The sequence below is a fragment of the Solanum stenotomum genome, chromosome 2 (assembly GCF_019186545.1).
Source record: "Solanum stenotomum isolate F172 chromosome 2, ASM1918654v1, whole genome shotgun sequence".
NCBI classification, from domain to species: Eukaryota; Viridiplantae; Streptophyta; class Magnoliopsida; order Solanales; family Solanaceae; genus Solanum; species Solanum stenotomum.
In genome coordinates, this window is record NC_064283.1 from 69,349,989 (window position 1) to 69,365,177 (window position 15,189).

General features: G+C 35.8%; 3 protein-coding genes and 1 pseudogene across 4 annotated transcripts in view; 2 read left to right on the top strand and 2 right to left on the bottom strand.

The window, feature by feature from the left end:
- The window catches only part of LOC125855509 (zeatin O-glucosyltransferase-like), a 32,668-nt gene extending 23,154 nt beyond the window's left edge, over positions 1-9,514 (top strand). For both annotated transcript variants that reach the window (XM_049535234.1, XM_049535233.1), the window contains one exon: positions 8,165-9,514. In XM_049535234.1, coding sequence (XP_049391191.1) covers positions 8,165-9,492 — 1,328 coding nt within the window. In that variant the 3' untranslated portion in view covers positions 9,493-9,514. The remainder of the gene's footprint in view (positions 1-8,164) is intronic.
- The window catches only part of LOC125855507 (uncharacterized), a 35,237-nt gene that overhangs the window by 3,982 nt on the left and 16,066 nt on the right, over positions 1-15,189 (bottom strand). The window lies entirely within an intron of this gene.
- Positions 707-844, top strand: LOC125857274 (U6atac minor spliceosomal RNA; annotated as a pseudogene).
- Positions 1,564-3,045, bottom strand: LOC125855512 (zeatin O-glucosyltransferase-like). Its single transcript, XM_049535244.1, has one exon. It carries the CDS (start codon positions 2,995-2,997, stop codon positions 1,633-1,635), a length of 1,365 nt encoding a protein of 454 aa, XP_049391201.1. The 5' UTR covers positions 2,998-3,045; the 3' UTR covers positions 1,564-1,632.

Sequence of the window (15,189 nt, forward strand, 5' to 3'; positions counted from 1 at the left end):
CCACCTAATTCATTTTGAGCTAAAAGATATGACCATTTAAAGTTGACCCTTACAACTCACTAGTTCAAATGACTAGTTTTCCGGACGTCACGGTCATTTCTCATCATTTCATCAAGTTCTCAACTCCAAACTCACATGTGAGGCTCTAGTTTCACTAGTTCGTTTTTAGGGTCGCTACATTTATGTTATGGTACAGCACAATTTTACTGATGGGATGGCTTTGGGAAGTGCATTCCTCCTTCATGGATCAGTTGGTGGGTGGTCAAGAACTTTGTTTCTTCTCGCACATGAGCTCCCTCAAGATTGAACCATGTTGTGTTATGCACTGGTCAGTATTAATGGATCAATATTCTGCTGTTCTTATTGCATTTGATTGAACCATGTTGTGTTATGCTATGTAGACATTGACATTGGGACAGGATTCTGGTCATTCGTTATTGATTGAGGTGAGATTCTTCTTCAAGCTTCAGTAGAGATACTTTTGTCGAGTTCATAGAAGAGAGCCTCTCTTATTTCAAATATAATCTCTCACGGATTCACTGCTGGCGGTTTCATCTACATTTCAGTTGCTGGAGTGTTGGCTGAAATGAATAATAGTGGCAGGACGACGTTAGTGAATACAGTAATCCAACTTATCTCGCTGGTATCAGGGATGGCTGTTGCTCTTTGCATCTCTCTTATTGAATGACAGTATACGCTACTTCTTGTGTTCGTAGAGAGGAGAGACGGTTGTCATGTCCCCCGGCTGGGATGAGAACAGCCTTCGGGCGTTTACCATTTACGACACATCCAGCCAGACAAAACACATGTATTAAGACTAGTGTTAGACATCTTGAATATTTATATAAATCTACAGGCAGGGGAACAAATGTACTCCTTCCGTTTCAATTTATGTGACATGTTTTCTTTTTGGTCCATCTAATATGGGGGGAATTTCATAAATATGAGTGAAAGCATAAAATATTTTATAATCTACAATATAAACAAGGCAAATGAGTAAATGAGAATTCCTTTGGTGGCAGTTCTCCTGTAGTGAGGAAACTATGAAATAAGTAAGCACGCTATAATGTAATGAAATACAGCAGCGTACAATGTGCATCTCTGCGTATTCTCCTTTTTCTTTGTGTTATGTTGTTTCATATTCATACTCATAAGTATGCACAGACACCTCAACTCATCGGTTGTCTCCTTTGTGTCAGTTGTACACTCCAACTTGCAAAATGATCATCTAAACTCTTTCAAGATTTATAGTATCACTTTAGCATCGGGTGTTCACGAGACACAATGAAGACAGGTTGAAGTATTTAGTTGTCAATTGAGGTGTTTAGATGTATACTCTGAAAGTCAAGTTTGAGTATTTGTTTATGTATTATGCTTAACAGAAAACATTTCCCTGTTAGAACCAGATTAAGTTGTGCTTTTCAGTAAGAGAAATACCAAGAAATCATCTCACTGAGCCATAAAAATTTTCAGATACTGAACATTCAAAGATCAAAGAAATATAAGGTAGCATATATATATATAAGTCTGAGCCAAGAAGCTGATAAATAACAAGTTAAAAGAAAATAGTAAAGTAACCAAACTGCTTGAAAAGTGAAATTCAAAGAAGAAAGAGCTAGAAAGAAACCAAGTCTATCTTATGATATGCGCGATGAAAGAATCCAACTCTATTTGAGAAGCACCCCCTTTCTCTGTGGACTGTCTTACAGCTTCTCCCAATTCTTCTGCTCTTTTTCTTATCAGGCCACCTTCTTCTGATGCCATCAACTTCCTCACAACATTCTTAATAGTGGATGCACTTACTACCTCCTCGCGTTTCCCCCAATCTCTAACAAGCAGGCCTATTTTCAATATTTCTGTCACCAAGAAACCATTTATTGGTTGATCAGTGTGTATAGGCCAAGCAGCTATAGATACTCCCATAGTAATACTCTCTAAGCAAGAGTTCCAATCACAATGACTCATGAACCCGCCTGTAGACGAATGAGCCAAGATTTCTGATTGTGGTGTCCATTCTCTTACCACTAACCCGACCTCTTTTACTCTTTCCTCAAATCCTTCAGGCAACTCAACTTTTCTAGCTTCCCCTTTAAAGATATCTCCTCTATCGGCATCTCTCAGCACCCATATAAACCTCTGTTTACTCTGCTCTAATCCCATCGTGAGCTCCTTGATTTGTCTATCAGAAAATGAAGTTGTTGTTCCAAAAGATACATAAAGAACTGATCTTGGAGGTTGTTTGTTCAGCCAATCCAAACATATATTCGAGATGTAATCGAATTTAGTAGGCAGAATAGGTCCAATTGCCCATTGTTTCTTGTTCAGACTAATTTCTGCTTGTTCCATCAAATCAATATACTTGCTTTCAATTACTTTACTTGTATTATGGATATCACCTGATCTAATATCCATATATGGATGTTGAGAATCTGATAAGTCCATAGCTTCATCTGTTGAAACTCCTTCAAAGGAGTATAGCTTATTAAGCAATTCTTCTTCATGTTGGCCAGAAATCTTTAAAAATAAGCACATCATAATATAGCATGAGAAAACTGAAATGCAGTTAAATATATAGGATTCAGCATTGAGCAAAGAAGAAACATCTTGAACATTGTAAGACATCATAGGATCATGAACAACGATGACTCGTCTTACTTTTGATGAAATATTGCGTATGAAAGAAGCAATGGGATCGCGAAGAAGCATAGAAACATCCCTTACTGTCTCAAGATTTGATGAGGATATTAGTTCAGGATTTGGAAGGTCATGGAAGTGAAGTTTGGCTATGTTTGAAGAATTTAATGTGTTAGCTTGAATCCTGGCATGATGATTATGTGTTGCCAATCCAACATAGTAGACAGGAAGTTGATAGGAGGAGATTAAACATGAAAGTTGGAGAAGTTGGTTAAGATGGCCTTGAGATGGAAATGGAACCATAACTATAGCTACTTCATCTTGTTTCAGTTTGCTAAATTCATGGTTTTCTACTTGTGTCATGGTAGAAGCAGGGCTATCAATAGGTGAACAACTTTGAAGTTTATTCAATCTTTTATAAAAGATGTTGTTGAAGTGAGTGTGTATATATACTAGTGGTTAAAGGCGTCGTAAAATTCTTTGAGGTTGTTGTGTGTATGTATGTAAGAGGTTGTCCCAATTTATGTGGCGTTTTTCATTTTTCGAGAGCCAAACAGTATAAGTTTGATCGGAAATTTGCGCTTTTCGAATTTTTTGAAATGAAAGTTATATATTTGTAAATTAAGTAAAAAGTATTATCAGTCACAATAATTGACAAATTAAAATAATTAAAAGATAAATGAAAATTTTACGGTCAAAGATAAATTTGTTTGAATTTCAAAATTCGAAAAGTGTCACATAAATTAAAACAAAAGAAGTATTATTTTTGAATTATTGGGTCTAGGTTATACAACATACTCCGTACTACTACAAAGATTTGGAGACGTGGCAAAAAAAAATATGTGGTGCACATGTTTTGGAGTTCTGCATAAATGTTCACATGAAAAGACTAAAAGCTTATTTTAGCAAAATATCACCCATTTGGCCGTAGATTTTCCAAGTAATATTTGGGGGGAAATTTGGCAAATAGTGTTTGTCCATACAATTGTCATTATTTGGCAAATATCTCAAATTCTCAAATACTAGTTTTTTCTAGTATTTGGGAAAAATCTCATTATTTGGGATCTTTTAGAAATTGAAATTTTACACCAAACTTTTATCTTTACAAAAACACCCTCTATAGTAGTTGTTGCGTTGTATTACATAATTTTTTACGTGAACACCAAAGTAGAGATGAAATATTCTCTTAATATGAAGTGATGATATGGTTGTTGATAAAAATGATGAACAATCGGCTCAGGGTAACAAAGTCATGTGCTTTGTCTACTTCACGATATATAGATTGATGCTTGTTGCACTCACTCCAAACCACCACATTACTCTAGTGTCATGGACACTACTTGTTATTTGTTGCAACGAAGATCCAATTGACTTGTAATACAAACTTATGGTTAGTTTTGATAGTTTTTAAAATTTATGGGTATAAATCATATTTTTCTAAAAAGGTGAAATATGTTTCCCAAATACTATGGCCAAACACATGGTGAAATTTCATCCGAATTTTCACCGAAATAATATTTGCCAAGAATATTTGAAAATTTATGGCCAAACGCTAGCTTAAAAAGTTGATTGACTTAGTTGTCCTTTTTAAGTTCAAAATTTTCCTCCATATGAAAAATTACTATAAGATATAAATGTAATTTTATATTACGATTAAACAAAACATTTTTCTATTAGGACTAAATTCATTGCAGAATACATATTATCCTACTAATAATAGGATCATATCATTAAATCTATTTCAAGCAAATTAAAAATAGGAAATTGCTACACGTTTTAGGGGTGTGCAAAAATCGAATCGACCAGTAAATCGAATCGAAAAAATATTATTGGGTTATTGGATTTTTAATGGGTTTATAAAAATAAGTTATTGGGTTATTGGTTCGATATCGATTTTTACTATTGGGTTATTGGTTCGATATCGATTTTTACTATTGGGTTATTGGGTAAACCGATAACCCAATAAGACGGTAATAATTTACTATTAGATATTAATAATTTAATATATAACTAGACACTATAACTATATCAAATTATTAGTATTTTACCCACTTCACACTAGACCGCTTTACTAGTTTTTACTGTTTAATCAAAACCTAAAGACTAAAGTAAGGGTTCGCAATTGTAGCTATTTGATTTTAGTTTTAGTTTTAGTCTTGTTGAACTATTTGATTTCAGTTTTAGTTTGTAATGGTAGGTTGTAGCTTTTGCAAGTTTGTAAATGTCTGTAATTTGATAAAACATAAGAAATTCCATACTATGTTTTGACGGTGACATGTAATTATAACCTCCGTACTATATTTTCTCTTATTGATGCAATTTCTCATTATTTTTCTTGTTTCACTATATCAAAGCATTTAGAGAAGTGAAAAGTCATATAATATTTTACATACATTTTCTTATTGGGTAAATCGAACCGATAACGACCAAAAATCGATAAACCGAAAATCGATAAAAAATATCTTATTGATTTATTATTGGGTTAGCATATTTAAAAATCGATAAACCAAATCTATAATATATAAAACCAAATCGAATCGATCGATGCACACCCTAACACGTTTAATATTTATTTCAATTAATTTTCACGCACCTCATTGATAAATTGTTACACGTTTAATATTTATTTCAATCAGCACATCATTTATAATCTGGTGGCACATCAATTCTACTTTATTATTATTTGGATTTGGATAAAGCTGTCTGTGGGGACATTGTCATATGGACTAGTAAAGCTGACACATTCTAATTTTGTTTTGTTTTATTTTTATTATATATAGTATTAAAATTGATATAGAAACACGCAATCTCTATATTAAATCAAAATAATTATGAATAAGAAAATATTGCTAAAAAAGAAAACCAGACAATTAATACGAAAATCAACACACAAGAATAATTTTTAAAAAAGTTGTAACAACGACATATGGTAACAAATATCGAGGAGCAAGACACTACATGAATAACACTAATACTACGACATACATGCATGGTGCTTTGGACCATCACCAAGCCTAATCTCATGTTGAAAATTAAGCGCAAAAATGTCAACTATAGTAAAATCTCACTAAATTAATACTCGATCAATTAATAATCTCTCTAAGATAATAATTTTCTCTGATCTCGATTTGGGCCAATGGAAAAAATCACTCATTAAGATAATAAGATAATAAATTTTTCAGAAGATCCCTATATAAATATACAGTCCCATTATATTATAAATTAATAATTCTTTAAATGTACAAATATATCTAAGAAAATTCAGTGAAATATGATTCTATTTTATTCTGTTTTTTGTTAAAATTTAAATATAGTTGAAGCTTATCTCTAACTTTTCCTATTGCATCCAAAAATTTCGGTGTTGTCTTTTCTAATTATACCATAAAATTGTGAAGAGTTCTAGATGCAAGTGTTTCCTTACGCGTAACGGGTTGCAAAGGTATTGTATCATCTTCAACTTTATCATCAACATTGTTTTTCCAATGATATCAATAATTTGTTCTAAGCTCTGGACATGTAACGTCCATTTATTGCAGTAACTAAGATCTTTAATCATGACCTTAAGTTCAAGAACGACATTTCCACAAGTGGATTCTTTCAAATTCTTTGAGATTTCATCCCTAAACAATTTTTTCAGTGTCGACACACTCTTTAAATTAATAAATTTTAATTTATCGATTAAATAGTATCTCTACAAAATAATAATATTTCATGGTCCCGCCTATATTAATTTAGAGAGGTTTGATTGTCCCTGCTAAAATTTTACCCCAATCTGCAACCTTTGTACCCTCTTATCTAAGGTCATATCCTTAGTCAGGGGCGTATCTAGAGGGGGTGCCGTGGGTTCACGTGAACTCATGCTCCCCTCTCTAGATCATATATAGCAGTGTTATCTTTTTTAAAAAATATTTAAATTTAACTGTGTGAAGCCACGTTCAAAGTATCATATAATACTACGATGATGAGTGGGTGCACCTCTCTAAGTAAGAATAATAATTTAAATCTTTTATCTATCTCATCTTTTTGAGTAACACTTCTCTAAGTGGTTATCAGTTACTCTTTTGGTGTTTCAACTATTTTTTCTTTTGTTTTTTCCTTTAAGTTTTCAAAATTTTCAAGTGTGTAACATTAAAAATTCCTAAAATTTTTAGCACTATAATATTTTATATAATTAAATGAAATGTGTGTTTTAAAATTATTATATATTTTGGACCTGTGAAATTCAATGAAGGTTGATGTACTTCCTCATTTCCATTTTACTTTTCGCTTTTACTATTTACATCTTGACAAGAGAGATAGTCCTTCTATTTGTATAATATGGTGCTGTAGCTATTTTCATGTGATTATGTTGGTCTCTCGATGAAGAAAATGACTTATGCGATAATAACTATTAGTACTTTTGTAGTTGAGTGAACATCTGAGAAATCATAGTAAAAGAATTGAAAAGTTCATCACAGCTGATTTTCCCAACAAATAGTAAAAACTTGTTGTGTCTTCAAATATTCCCAAAACTCTGAAGGATTACACTCTAACTTAATTACTATCATTAACCAGAGGTATCAGGTTCGAGCTTTAATCTGAAATCACCCTTGGCATGAAGTATTGTACCTTTCAAAGTGAGACTTTTTGTCCATAATTAGGATTAGTCACTCCAAAATAAATATCAAACATCGGATCGAAACAAATTATGCCAAAAAAAAATGTACTCCTTTAGACAGACTGTGTTTTCTGATATTATGTAGTCCTGGAGCATTACAAGATAATTTAAAAAACAGACAAATATATAAAGTAAACAAAATACTTGAAAAGAGAAACCAAAAATGAAAAAAATCTAGACGACCAATTATCACTATCTTCCAAAACTATGGTGAATAGTCACAATAGTACTTCTGCAATCTGCACCACATACTTTTCTTTCCTCACATCCAAATTTTTTTGTCATATGATATGTCCTTTTGTCTTGTAATACCATGATTGATTTATGTATTGAAAACATCCTTAAATTTGGCGCAAATTATTAGTTTTATTCTCAAATTATTGACAGCCTTAAAAATACCCTCTACTTGACTAACTAAACTAAGATAATACACCCCGATCAACCACATGACATAGCAACTAGTCTCAAACTCTTGTAGGAGCAAGGGGTTCTTAATAAAAAGCAGAGAGAAGTGTTGAAAACAATCCTAAACTTGGCGAGGATTTAGAGGCGTATTTCACTCATGTTGCAAGATCACAGGTGTATTTAAGTTCAGTTAGTCAAGTGAAGGAATGTTTTTTAAGGTTGTCAATAGCTCGGGAATAAAACTAATGATTCACGCTGAGTTTTAAGCGTGTTTTCTATACTTCTCTCTTTTAAACAATTCTCATAGACTTTACAGTTGTTGCCCTGCTTCTACCATGACACAAACTCAATCAGAAGAGGATCCAACAGAAGTACAAAACTCCGTTTTGTCGTCGTCGTCCATGTATAGCTGTGAGAATTTACCAAACCATGTAGTAACTATTGTTATGGTTCCATTTCCAGCTCAAGGTCATCTTAACCAACTTCTCCAACTTTCATGTTTGATCTCCTCCTATGGTCTTCCTGTCTACTATGTTTGTTCAGCCACACATAATCGTCAAGCCAGGATTCGAACTAACGCGTTAAATCCTTCAGACATAGCCAAAGTTCACTTCCATGACCTTCCAACTCCTGAATTTGACTCACCATCACCTGACTTTAATGCCTTGAGCAAATTCCTATCACATCTTCAACCATCGTGGGATGCTTCTATGCTTCTTCGCGAGCCTATTGCTTCTTTCTTAGGCGATATTTCATCAAAAGCAAAACGGGTCATTGTTGTTCATGATCTTTTAATGTCCTATAATGTTCAGGATGTTTCTTCTTTGCCCAATGTGGAATCCTATGTATTTAACTGCATTTCAGTTTTCACTTCATTCTGTTTGCAAAGCTTATCGGGTGGCAGGATGTCTATACAACATGAAGAAGAATTGCTTAAAAAGCTACCCTCCCTTGAAGGAATTGCTACAGATGAAGCCAGGAACTTTTCAGCTTCTCAGCGTCGGTATATGGATATTAGATCAGGTGATATCTATAATACAAGCAAAGTAATTGAAGGTAAGTTTCTTGATTTGTTGGCACAAGTAGCAAGTGATCAGAACAAGAAAAATTGGGCAATTGGACCAGTTTTGCCTACTAAACTAGATCGTATCTCGAATAGGGAGAATATATGTTTGGATTGGCTTAACAAACAACCTCCAAGATCAGTTCTTTATGTATCTTTTGGAACAACAACTTCATTTTCCGATAGAGAAATCAAGGAACTCGCGATGGGATTAGAGCAGAGTAAACAGAGGTTTGTATGGGTGTTGAGAGACGCCGATAGAGGAGATATCTTTACTGAGGAAGCTAGGAAAGTTGAGTTGCCTGAAGGGTTTGAGGAAAGAGTAAATGGGGTCGGGTTAGTGGTAAGAGAATGGGCACCACAACCAGAAATATTGGCTCATTCGTCTATAGGCGGGTTCATGAGTCATTGTGGATGGAATTCTTGTATAGAGAGTATTACTATGGGGGTGCCTATAGCTGCTTGGCCTATGCACTCTGATCAACCAATGACTGGTTTCTTGGTGACGGAAGTGTTAAAAATAGGCCTGATTGTGAGGGAGTGGGAGAAACGCGAGGAGTTGGTGAATGCATCCACTATTGAGAATGTCGTGACGAAGTTGATGGCATTAGAAGAAGGCAATGTGATTAGAAAAAGAGCTGAAGAATTGGGAGAAGCTGTAAGGCAGTCCACAGAGAAAGGGGGTACTTCTCAAATAGAGTTGGATTCTTTCATCGCGCATATCACAAGATAGACTTCATCTTCAAGTATTTTGGTTACTACCTTAAACTTTTATGCCTATGGGTGAGATGATTGCTTTGTATTTCTTTCTTAACAGATAATCTGGTTTAAACATGAATAAATGTTTGCCTATCTTAATCTGTTTATTTGTTCTAATTGGAGTAAAAAAGCATCTTTAGAGTTGTCTATCGGAAACTACCTCTCATGCTCAACGCCAATTTTAAAATCACACATGACGATCGAGCAAGATCCTAACTTTCAGACGTGTACATGTATTATTTAAACTAGGGAATCCACCCGCGCTTCGCGCGGGTCTGAGTTGGGCTTTATTCGACTATATAATATGTTGCAGAAGCGTAAATGAAGATGCGGTCAATTTTTGGAAGTGTCGTAGACTGTGGCATTATTTTAATTGTGGTTTAAGTGCTGTAATGTGATTACATGTTTCGTCGGGAAACATTCAATTTATTAATGCACTTTAACGTTTGAGGTTTATTGGTGGTCTTTATATTTAGTTGTCACATATTTGTACGGACAACATTTGTTATAGTAATGTGGCTGTCTTTGTATGTAACTCTATGTTTTGTAATATATCATATATTTTTTTCATCTGGAGCATGGCCAGCATTAGCATCTACCTGATCAATGCAGTTGACTATTCTGTGCAATGCTCCAATCTGACACCGACATCACTATTATTTTTCACCCCATTGTTTGTTGTGTTGTATAGTTTGTTGGTGGCTCTGCGTACATGTGTATAAACTATGCGCATTATATACAAAGGTATATATGATGGTTGTCTATGTAATAAGGCCCCTACGTATGTAGTGTGTATAGTTAAATGTTACATAATTGTGACAGTACATGAATCATTCACTATTAAGTTTGTAAAAGAGGACTCATATTTGTGCTGCAAGTAGAAATAGTAAGCATGACATGCGCTTTCCGTGAAGGTCGTTTATCCTAGGTGCCCTCATCATGAATGTAATCTGTACTATTAAAGTCCATTGGCAGTTGCACTGGTCTCTCTTGTATTAGTTAGGCTTGCACGCAAGTGTTGCATTTACATTCCACATCCATCACGAATCCGCGTTAGTTTGGATGTTTATCTGCACATGGGTCATTGCGAGAAGTTAGTTAGGCCATTTGTAATGTATATTTATAATCGCCAGACCAAATAGTTAATTGCTAAGAAATACCTCTTCAGTTTGCACCATTCTTGGGCCAACGTTTTGGAAGATTTCCCTGTAAACAATATTTTTTATGTATGTAGGGTCATTTGTGTCCTCGTCCGCATTGACAATTGTCAATCCTTCTCTTGTTGTTACACGTGATACTGCGACATACAATTGGCCATGTGTGAATACTTGTTTTGGCAGATACAACCCAACTCTTTGAAGAGTTTGCCCCTGGCTCTTGTTGATGGTCATAGCATAACAGGGTGCTAAAGGAAGTTGGCGCCTGTTGAGCTTGAAAGGCCACTTTGAATCGTTTGGTGACATGATAATTCTTGGTATTGTGACTCTTGAACCGATGTTCTTTCCAGAGATTATATTTGCAGTAACAGACCAAATACCCAGATGTGTTATTATTAATCTTGTACCATTGCATAGGCCTTCAGTTTGATTTAGATTTCTAAGCAGCATAACCGGACTTCCTACTTTCAAGTGAATGTCATGGTTTGGTATACCTGGGAATCGTAAGTTGTTTAGGAATTCTGTTGGGTACAATATATCCTCCTCATTAGTATTCACGCTTGCTTTGCACACATTGTCCGAGCTATAGTAAGTTCTTCCTTCCCCAGGTATCAGCTTCAGAATTTTTTCATTCAGTTCATGGACCATTTCATTTTTTGGTGTGAGTATGGCTCTTTCTTTCAAGTAGGATGGGTCGTTATAGTTCTGTAGCAGGGACGGATATACTGCCTCTACAATGGATTCTATCTGATTGTGCGATGTTGGAATGTATACATCAGCGGGCACATGAATGAGGTCCTTCTTATTATCTGCATAAACGGATCCATCTCCAATCTGCAAAAGCCATTTATCAAAACTTGCTATTTTTCGTGCTTCAGAACCCCTGACTTTTCCACAGCTAAGTCTCATGTTTTCCGTCAATTCATAAATTGAGAAGTAGGGCCACAACTGTGAGTAGTTCAGTGCTGCATTCACAATATCACCTCTTGTTCCCTTTGGAATAACCGGGAGTATTTGGCGAAAATCACCACCACATACGAAAGTTATGCCCCCAAAAGGTTTCATGGCACTATTTTCATACCTATCTCGGAGAATATCCCTCAAGGTCCTGTCCAATGCCTCAAAGCACAATTTGTTTGCCATTGGTGCTTCATCCCAGATTATCAAAGCGATTTTTTTAAGTAGTTCCGCTAATTGACTGCCTTGTTTGATTTCACATGTTGACTCTGGCGTGATGTCTAGAGGAATATGAAATCGCGAATGAGCAGTCCTACCATTTGGTAATAATAAAGCTGCTATACCTGAAGTAGCGACGGGGAGAACGATTTTTGATTGTGATCTGATCTTCGAAATAATTGTATTCCACAGAAATGTCTTACCCGTACCACCATGGCCGTGTATAAAAAATAATTTCCCTTCTTCGTTATCCACTGATGCTATTATTGCCTCATATGCCGGGCGTTGGCAAGTATTTAACAAAGCGAGTGATTGATCATGGAGTATTTGGAGCTTGTCTTTGTCGTAGTCTAGCTCTTCATTGATTAGGCGATTCCCTACATTTCGCATTAATGCTGAATCTGGAAGGGGCATTCCTTCTATATCTTTCAAACTTCTCCCCATCTTTAGAAGGATGCTTTCAATCTCAAATAGTGTGTACGCTTCAATCTGCTTTGTGTTTAGCTGTAAATCATTGAATTGTAATCTCTTTCGTTGGATATGCATGATATCTTCAGATAATATTCCGTAGTTATTCTCCCATAGCTTACGTGTATCTGACACCTGACAGTTCATAAGTATAGTAACAAAGAGATGTCGCAATTCATTTCCAGAAGCCCACTGGGACGCCTCAGACAAGCAGTCGTTCCACTCTTTGTCATCATCTAATAACCCCAAAGCGTAGCAGGCCTCTCTATATGTTTTATGATCTACTCCATTGATTCTTCTGATGCTTTCGAAGGAAGTACACCCTTTGACAAAATTTAGCAACATACGCATGTAAAAACGTTCTCCACTTCCTGGATGTGCAAAGTAAATTCTACCAACTGCGTGTCCCTTCTTCCTCCTGGTCCATTTTTTGTCTCTTCCATTCCAAACCCAACGCGTTGGAAAATCGGAATATGTCAACTCTCTTGCATCAGGGTGTTCTTTGTTTGCCTCAAACCATTCTGTAAATTTTGTTTTTTCTAAATCGTGTCTGCTTAGTACACTTTCAGCTGTCCTTGATTCTTCAAATATTATTGTGTTTTGCCCCTGTAAATGAAATGGTAAGCGCTCAACAGCCGGTTGTCTGTGATGTATATCAAATGAATAGATCCTCCAGCAAGCTTCTGTGGCTGATATGTATCTGCAATCTAGGTATTTTTTGATCTCATCATTTTCTGTTGGTGTACCGGTTGATTCTATTATTGTTGTGGCTCTATCAGACCCTTTATGAACATACTTGAATAGGTACTTGACCGACCTCGCATAATTGCATACTTCAACATTTATATGTGCATCAAACTGGACAAGCAAGTCCCTGTTATATGGGACAACATATCGGTTGTCTAAGCTAGCACCATTTTTCTTGACTTCAATACCTGTGTTCCGTCTCATATAAATAGGGAATCCATCCGAATCAAAATTTGTTCGTCCATTGTATTTCTTTGGAAAATGTTTTGTGCACTTGCCTTGTTTCATACATGGGCAACTGGGATTTTGTTCTCCGCACGGTCCGTGCATCATGAAGTTTTTCACGGCATTATACCCATCTGGATCTTCTCTGTAATCTGGTATTTCAGCGGATATTACTCTGTCGATATGATCTGTTGTGGGGTTTTTTTGTGTTTCATGAAGGAAAAGCAGTATATGAGCATGTGGCAAGCCTCTTTTCTGGAACTCAATTGTATATATACCTGCAAACAAATTAGTATGTGGACGTGATTAGCATGTTGGTTAGGTGAATTGGTTGCTAAATATCATGTATTCATAAAGAAGTGATGTAATTCTTAGTAATTAAGCTTTGTAGGAGTTATGGTTAGGTCTTGTGCACACATGTTTAAGATTCTGTGATAATCTTCCATGCTTTTGGTTGCACATATATAAGTACCTATATTGTAATTTAAAAGCATTGAGATTGCATTTTGTGTGATTTAGTAAGACAATATTGAAGATTATTGATTATCCTATCTTACACGCAATTATTGTCCCGAAAGGCTTATCCTTTTTAAGAATCTGCATTAGCTGCAACAACTTGATCTGGAAGACTCGGCATATAATGTCCACCCGACAACCATCAGGATCTTGGTTTATTAGTCTCGTCATTGCATTTATTTCTGGCCACTTTGGGTTGCAAGTAAAAGTCAGGAACAAATCTGGGTATCCAGCCCACCGACATATAGCCATTGCATCTTGATAATTTTGTGCCCTGTAGCGAGGTCCCCCAGTGTGGGAGGAAGGTAGTATAATAGTTTTTCCCACCATTGAGCAATCTGAATCTCCACGTACAATAGCATCCATTAAGCCACCATAAAGATCAGACCTTAATTTCTGTTGATTTTTCCGGATGTACCTAAATCTTTCTTCTTCAATTGCCATGTACCCATCCACAATGTACTGCTGAAATAGCCTGCCAGCTTGGAGGAGAGTGTGTCCCTCATTGAGGCGTTGTTGTATGCGGTATCCATAAAATTGTCTCATTGTCAAGTTTGTCCGAGTGTATGTTTTTTGACTCCCAGAATCTAAAAGTATTCCAAGCCTATATCCATCTTCCCCATATGGATGTATTAATGGGTAATTCATTGACATGAAACTTGGGTGTAAATCTGTGATCCTTTGTAGTCCGTTCTTGCGATGTTCCACAATGACATCTCGCTGAAAGTTACCATCTGTAAGGTCTCCTACGATTAATCCAGCAACTTCAGAAGCTGTTGGTCTGTTGTATTGTCGGCCATCTTGGGTTCTTTCAGATAGGATGCGCATACGAAACTCTGCTTGTGGTTGTTCTATGTATCTATCCCTTGCCATACGAAATGATTTGACCAAAACATTATGCTCGTCTAGCATTTCAGATATTCCTTGCACGATTTCTGTTTCAACTTCTTCATGCATCAGACTTTTTATTCTATTCTCTATCTCATTATCCGTGTCATATATATAAAGTTGTGCAAATTGTGGACTTTTTCCAATTTCTGGTAATAGTGAGCCTATGTGATGATAATTTTGCCCACTTATTCTGAATACATAAGGACCCTTAGAACGATTGATTGATCTGTCAACTCGACCTCCCATTGATGTAAATGCAAACATGGAGTTATATACCCTGATATTTTTCCTAAAGTTCATCCCTACTTTTCCGGATTCAGTGCCCAATAGATATTTGAGGTACGGTGGTGATTGTGTCAGTAATGGTACACGGATTCGTCCTTCCATACAGCAAAGTGCAAATTTAGGTTGTCGTGTATTTTTACTTTTGTCTGTCCGTTCCTCATACCACAGAATTGCGTGACAATATTGGCAGGTGTAGGTTGGAGGGC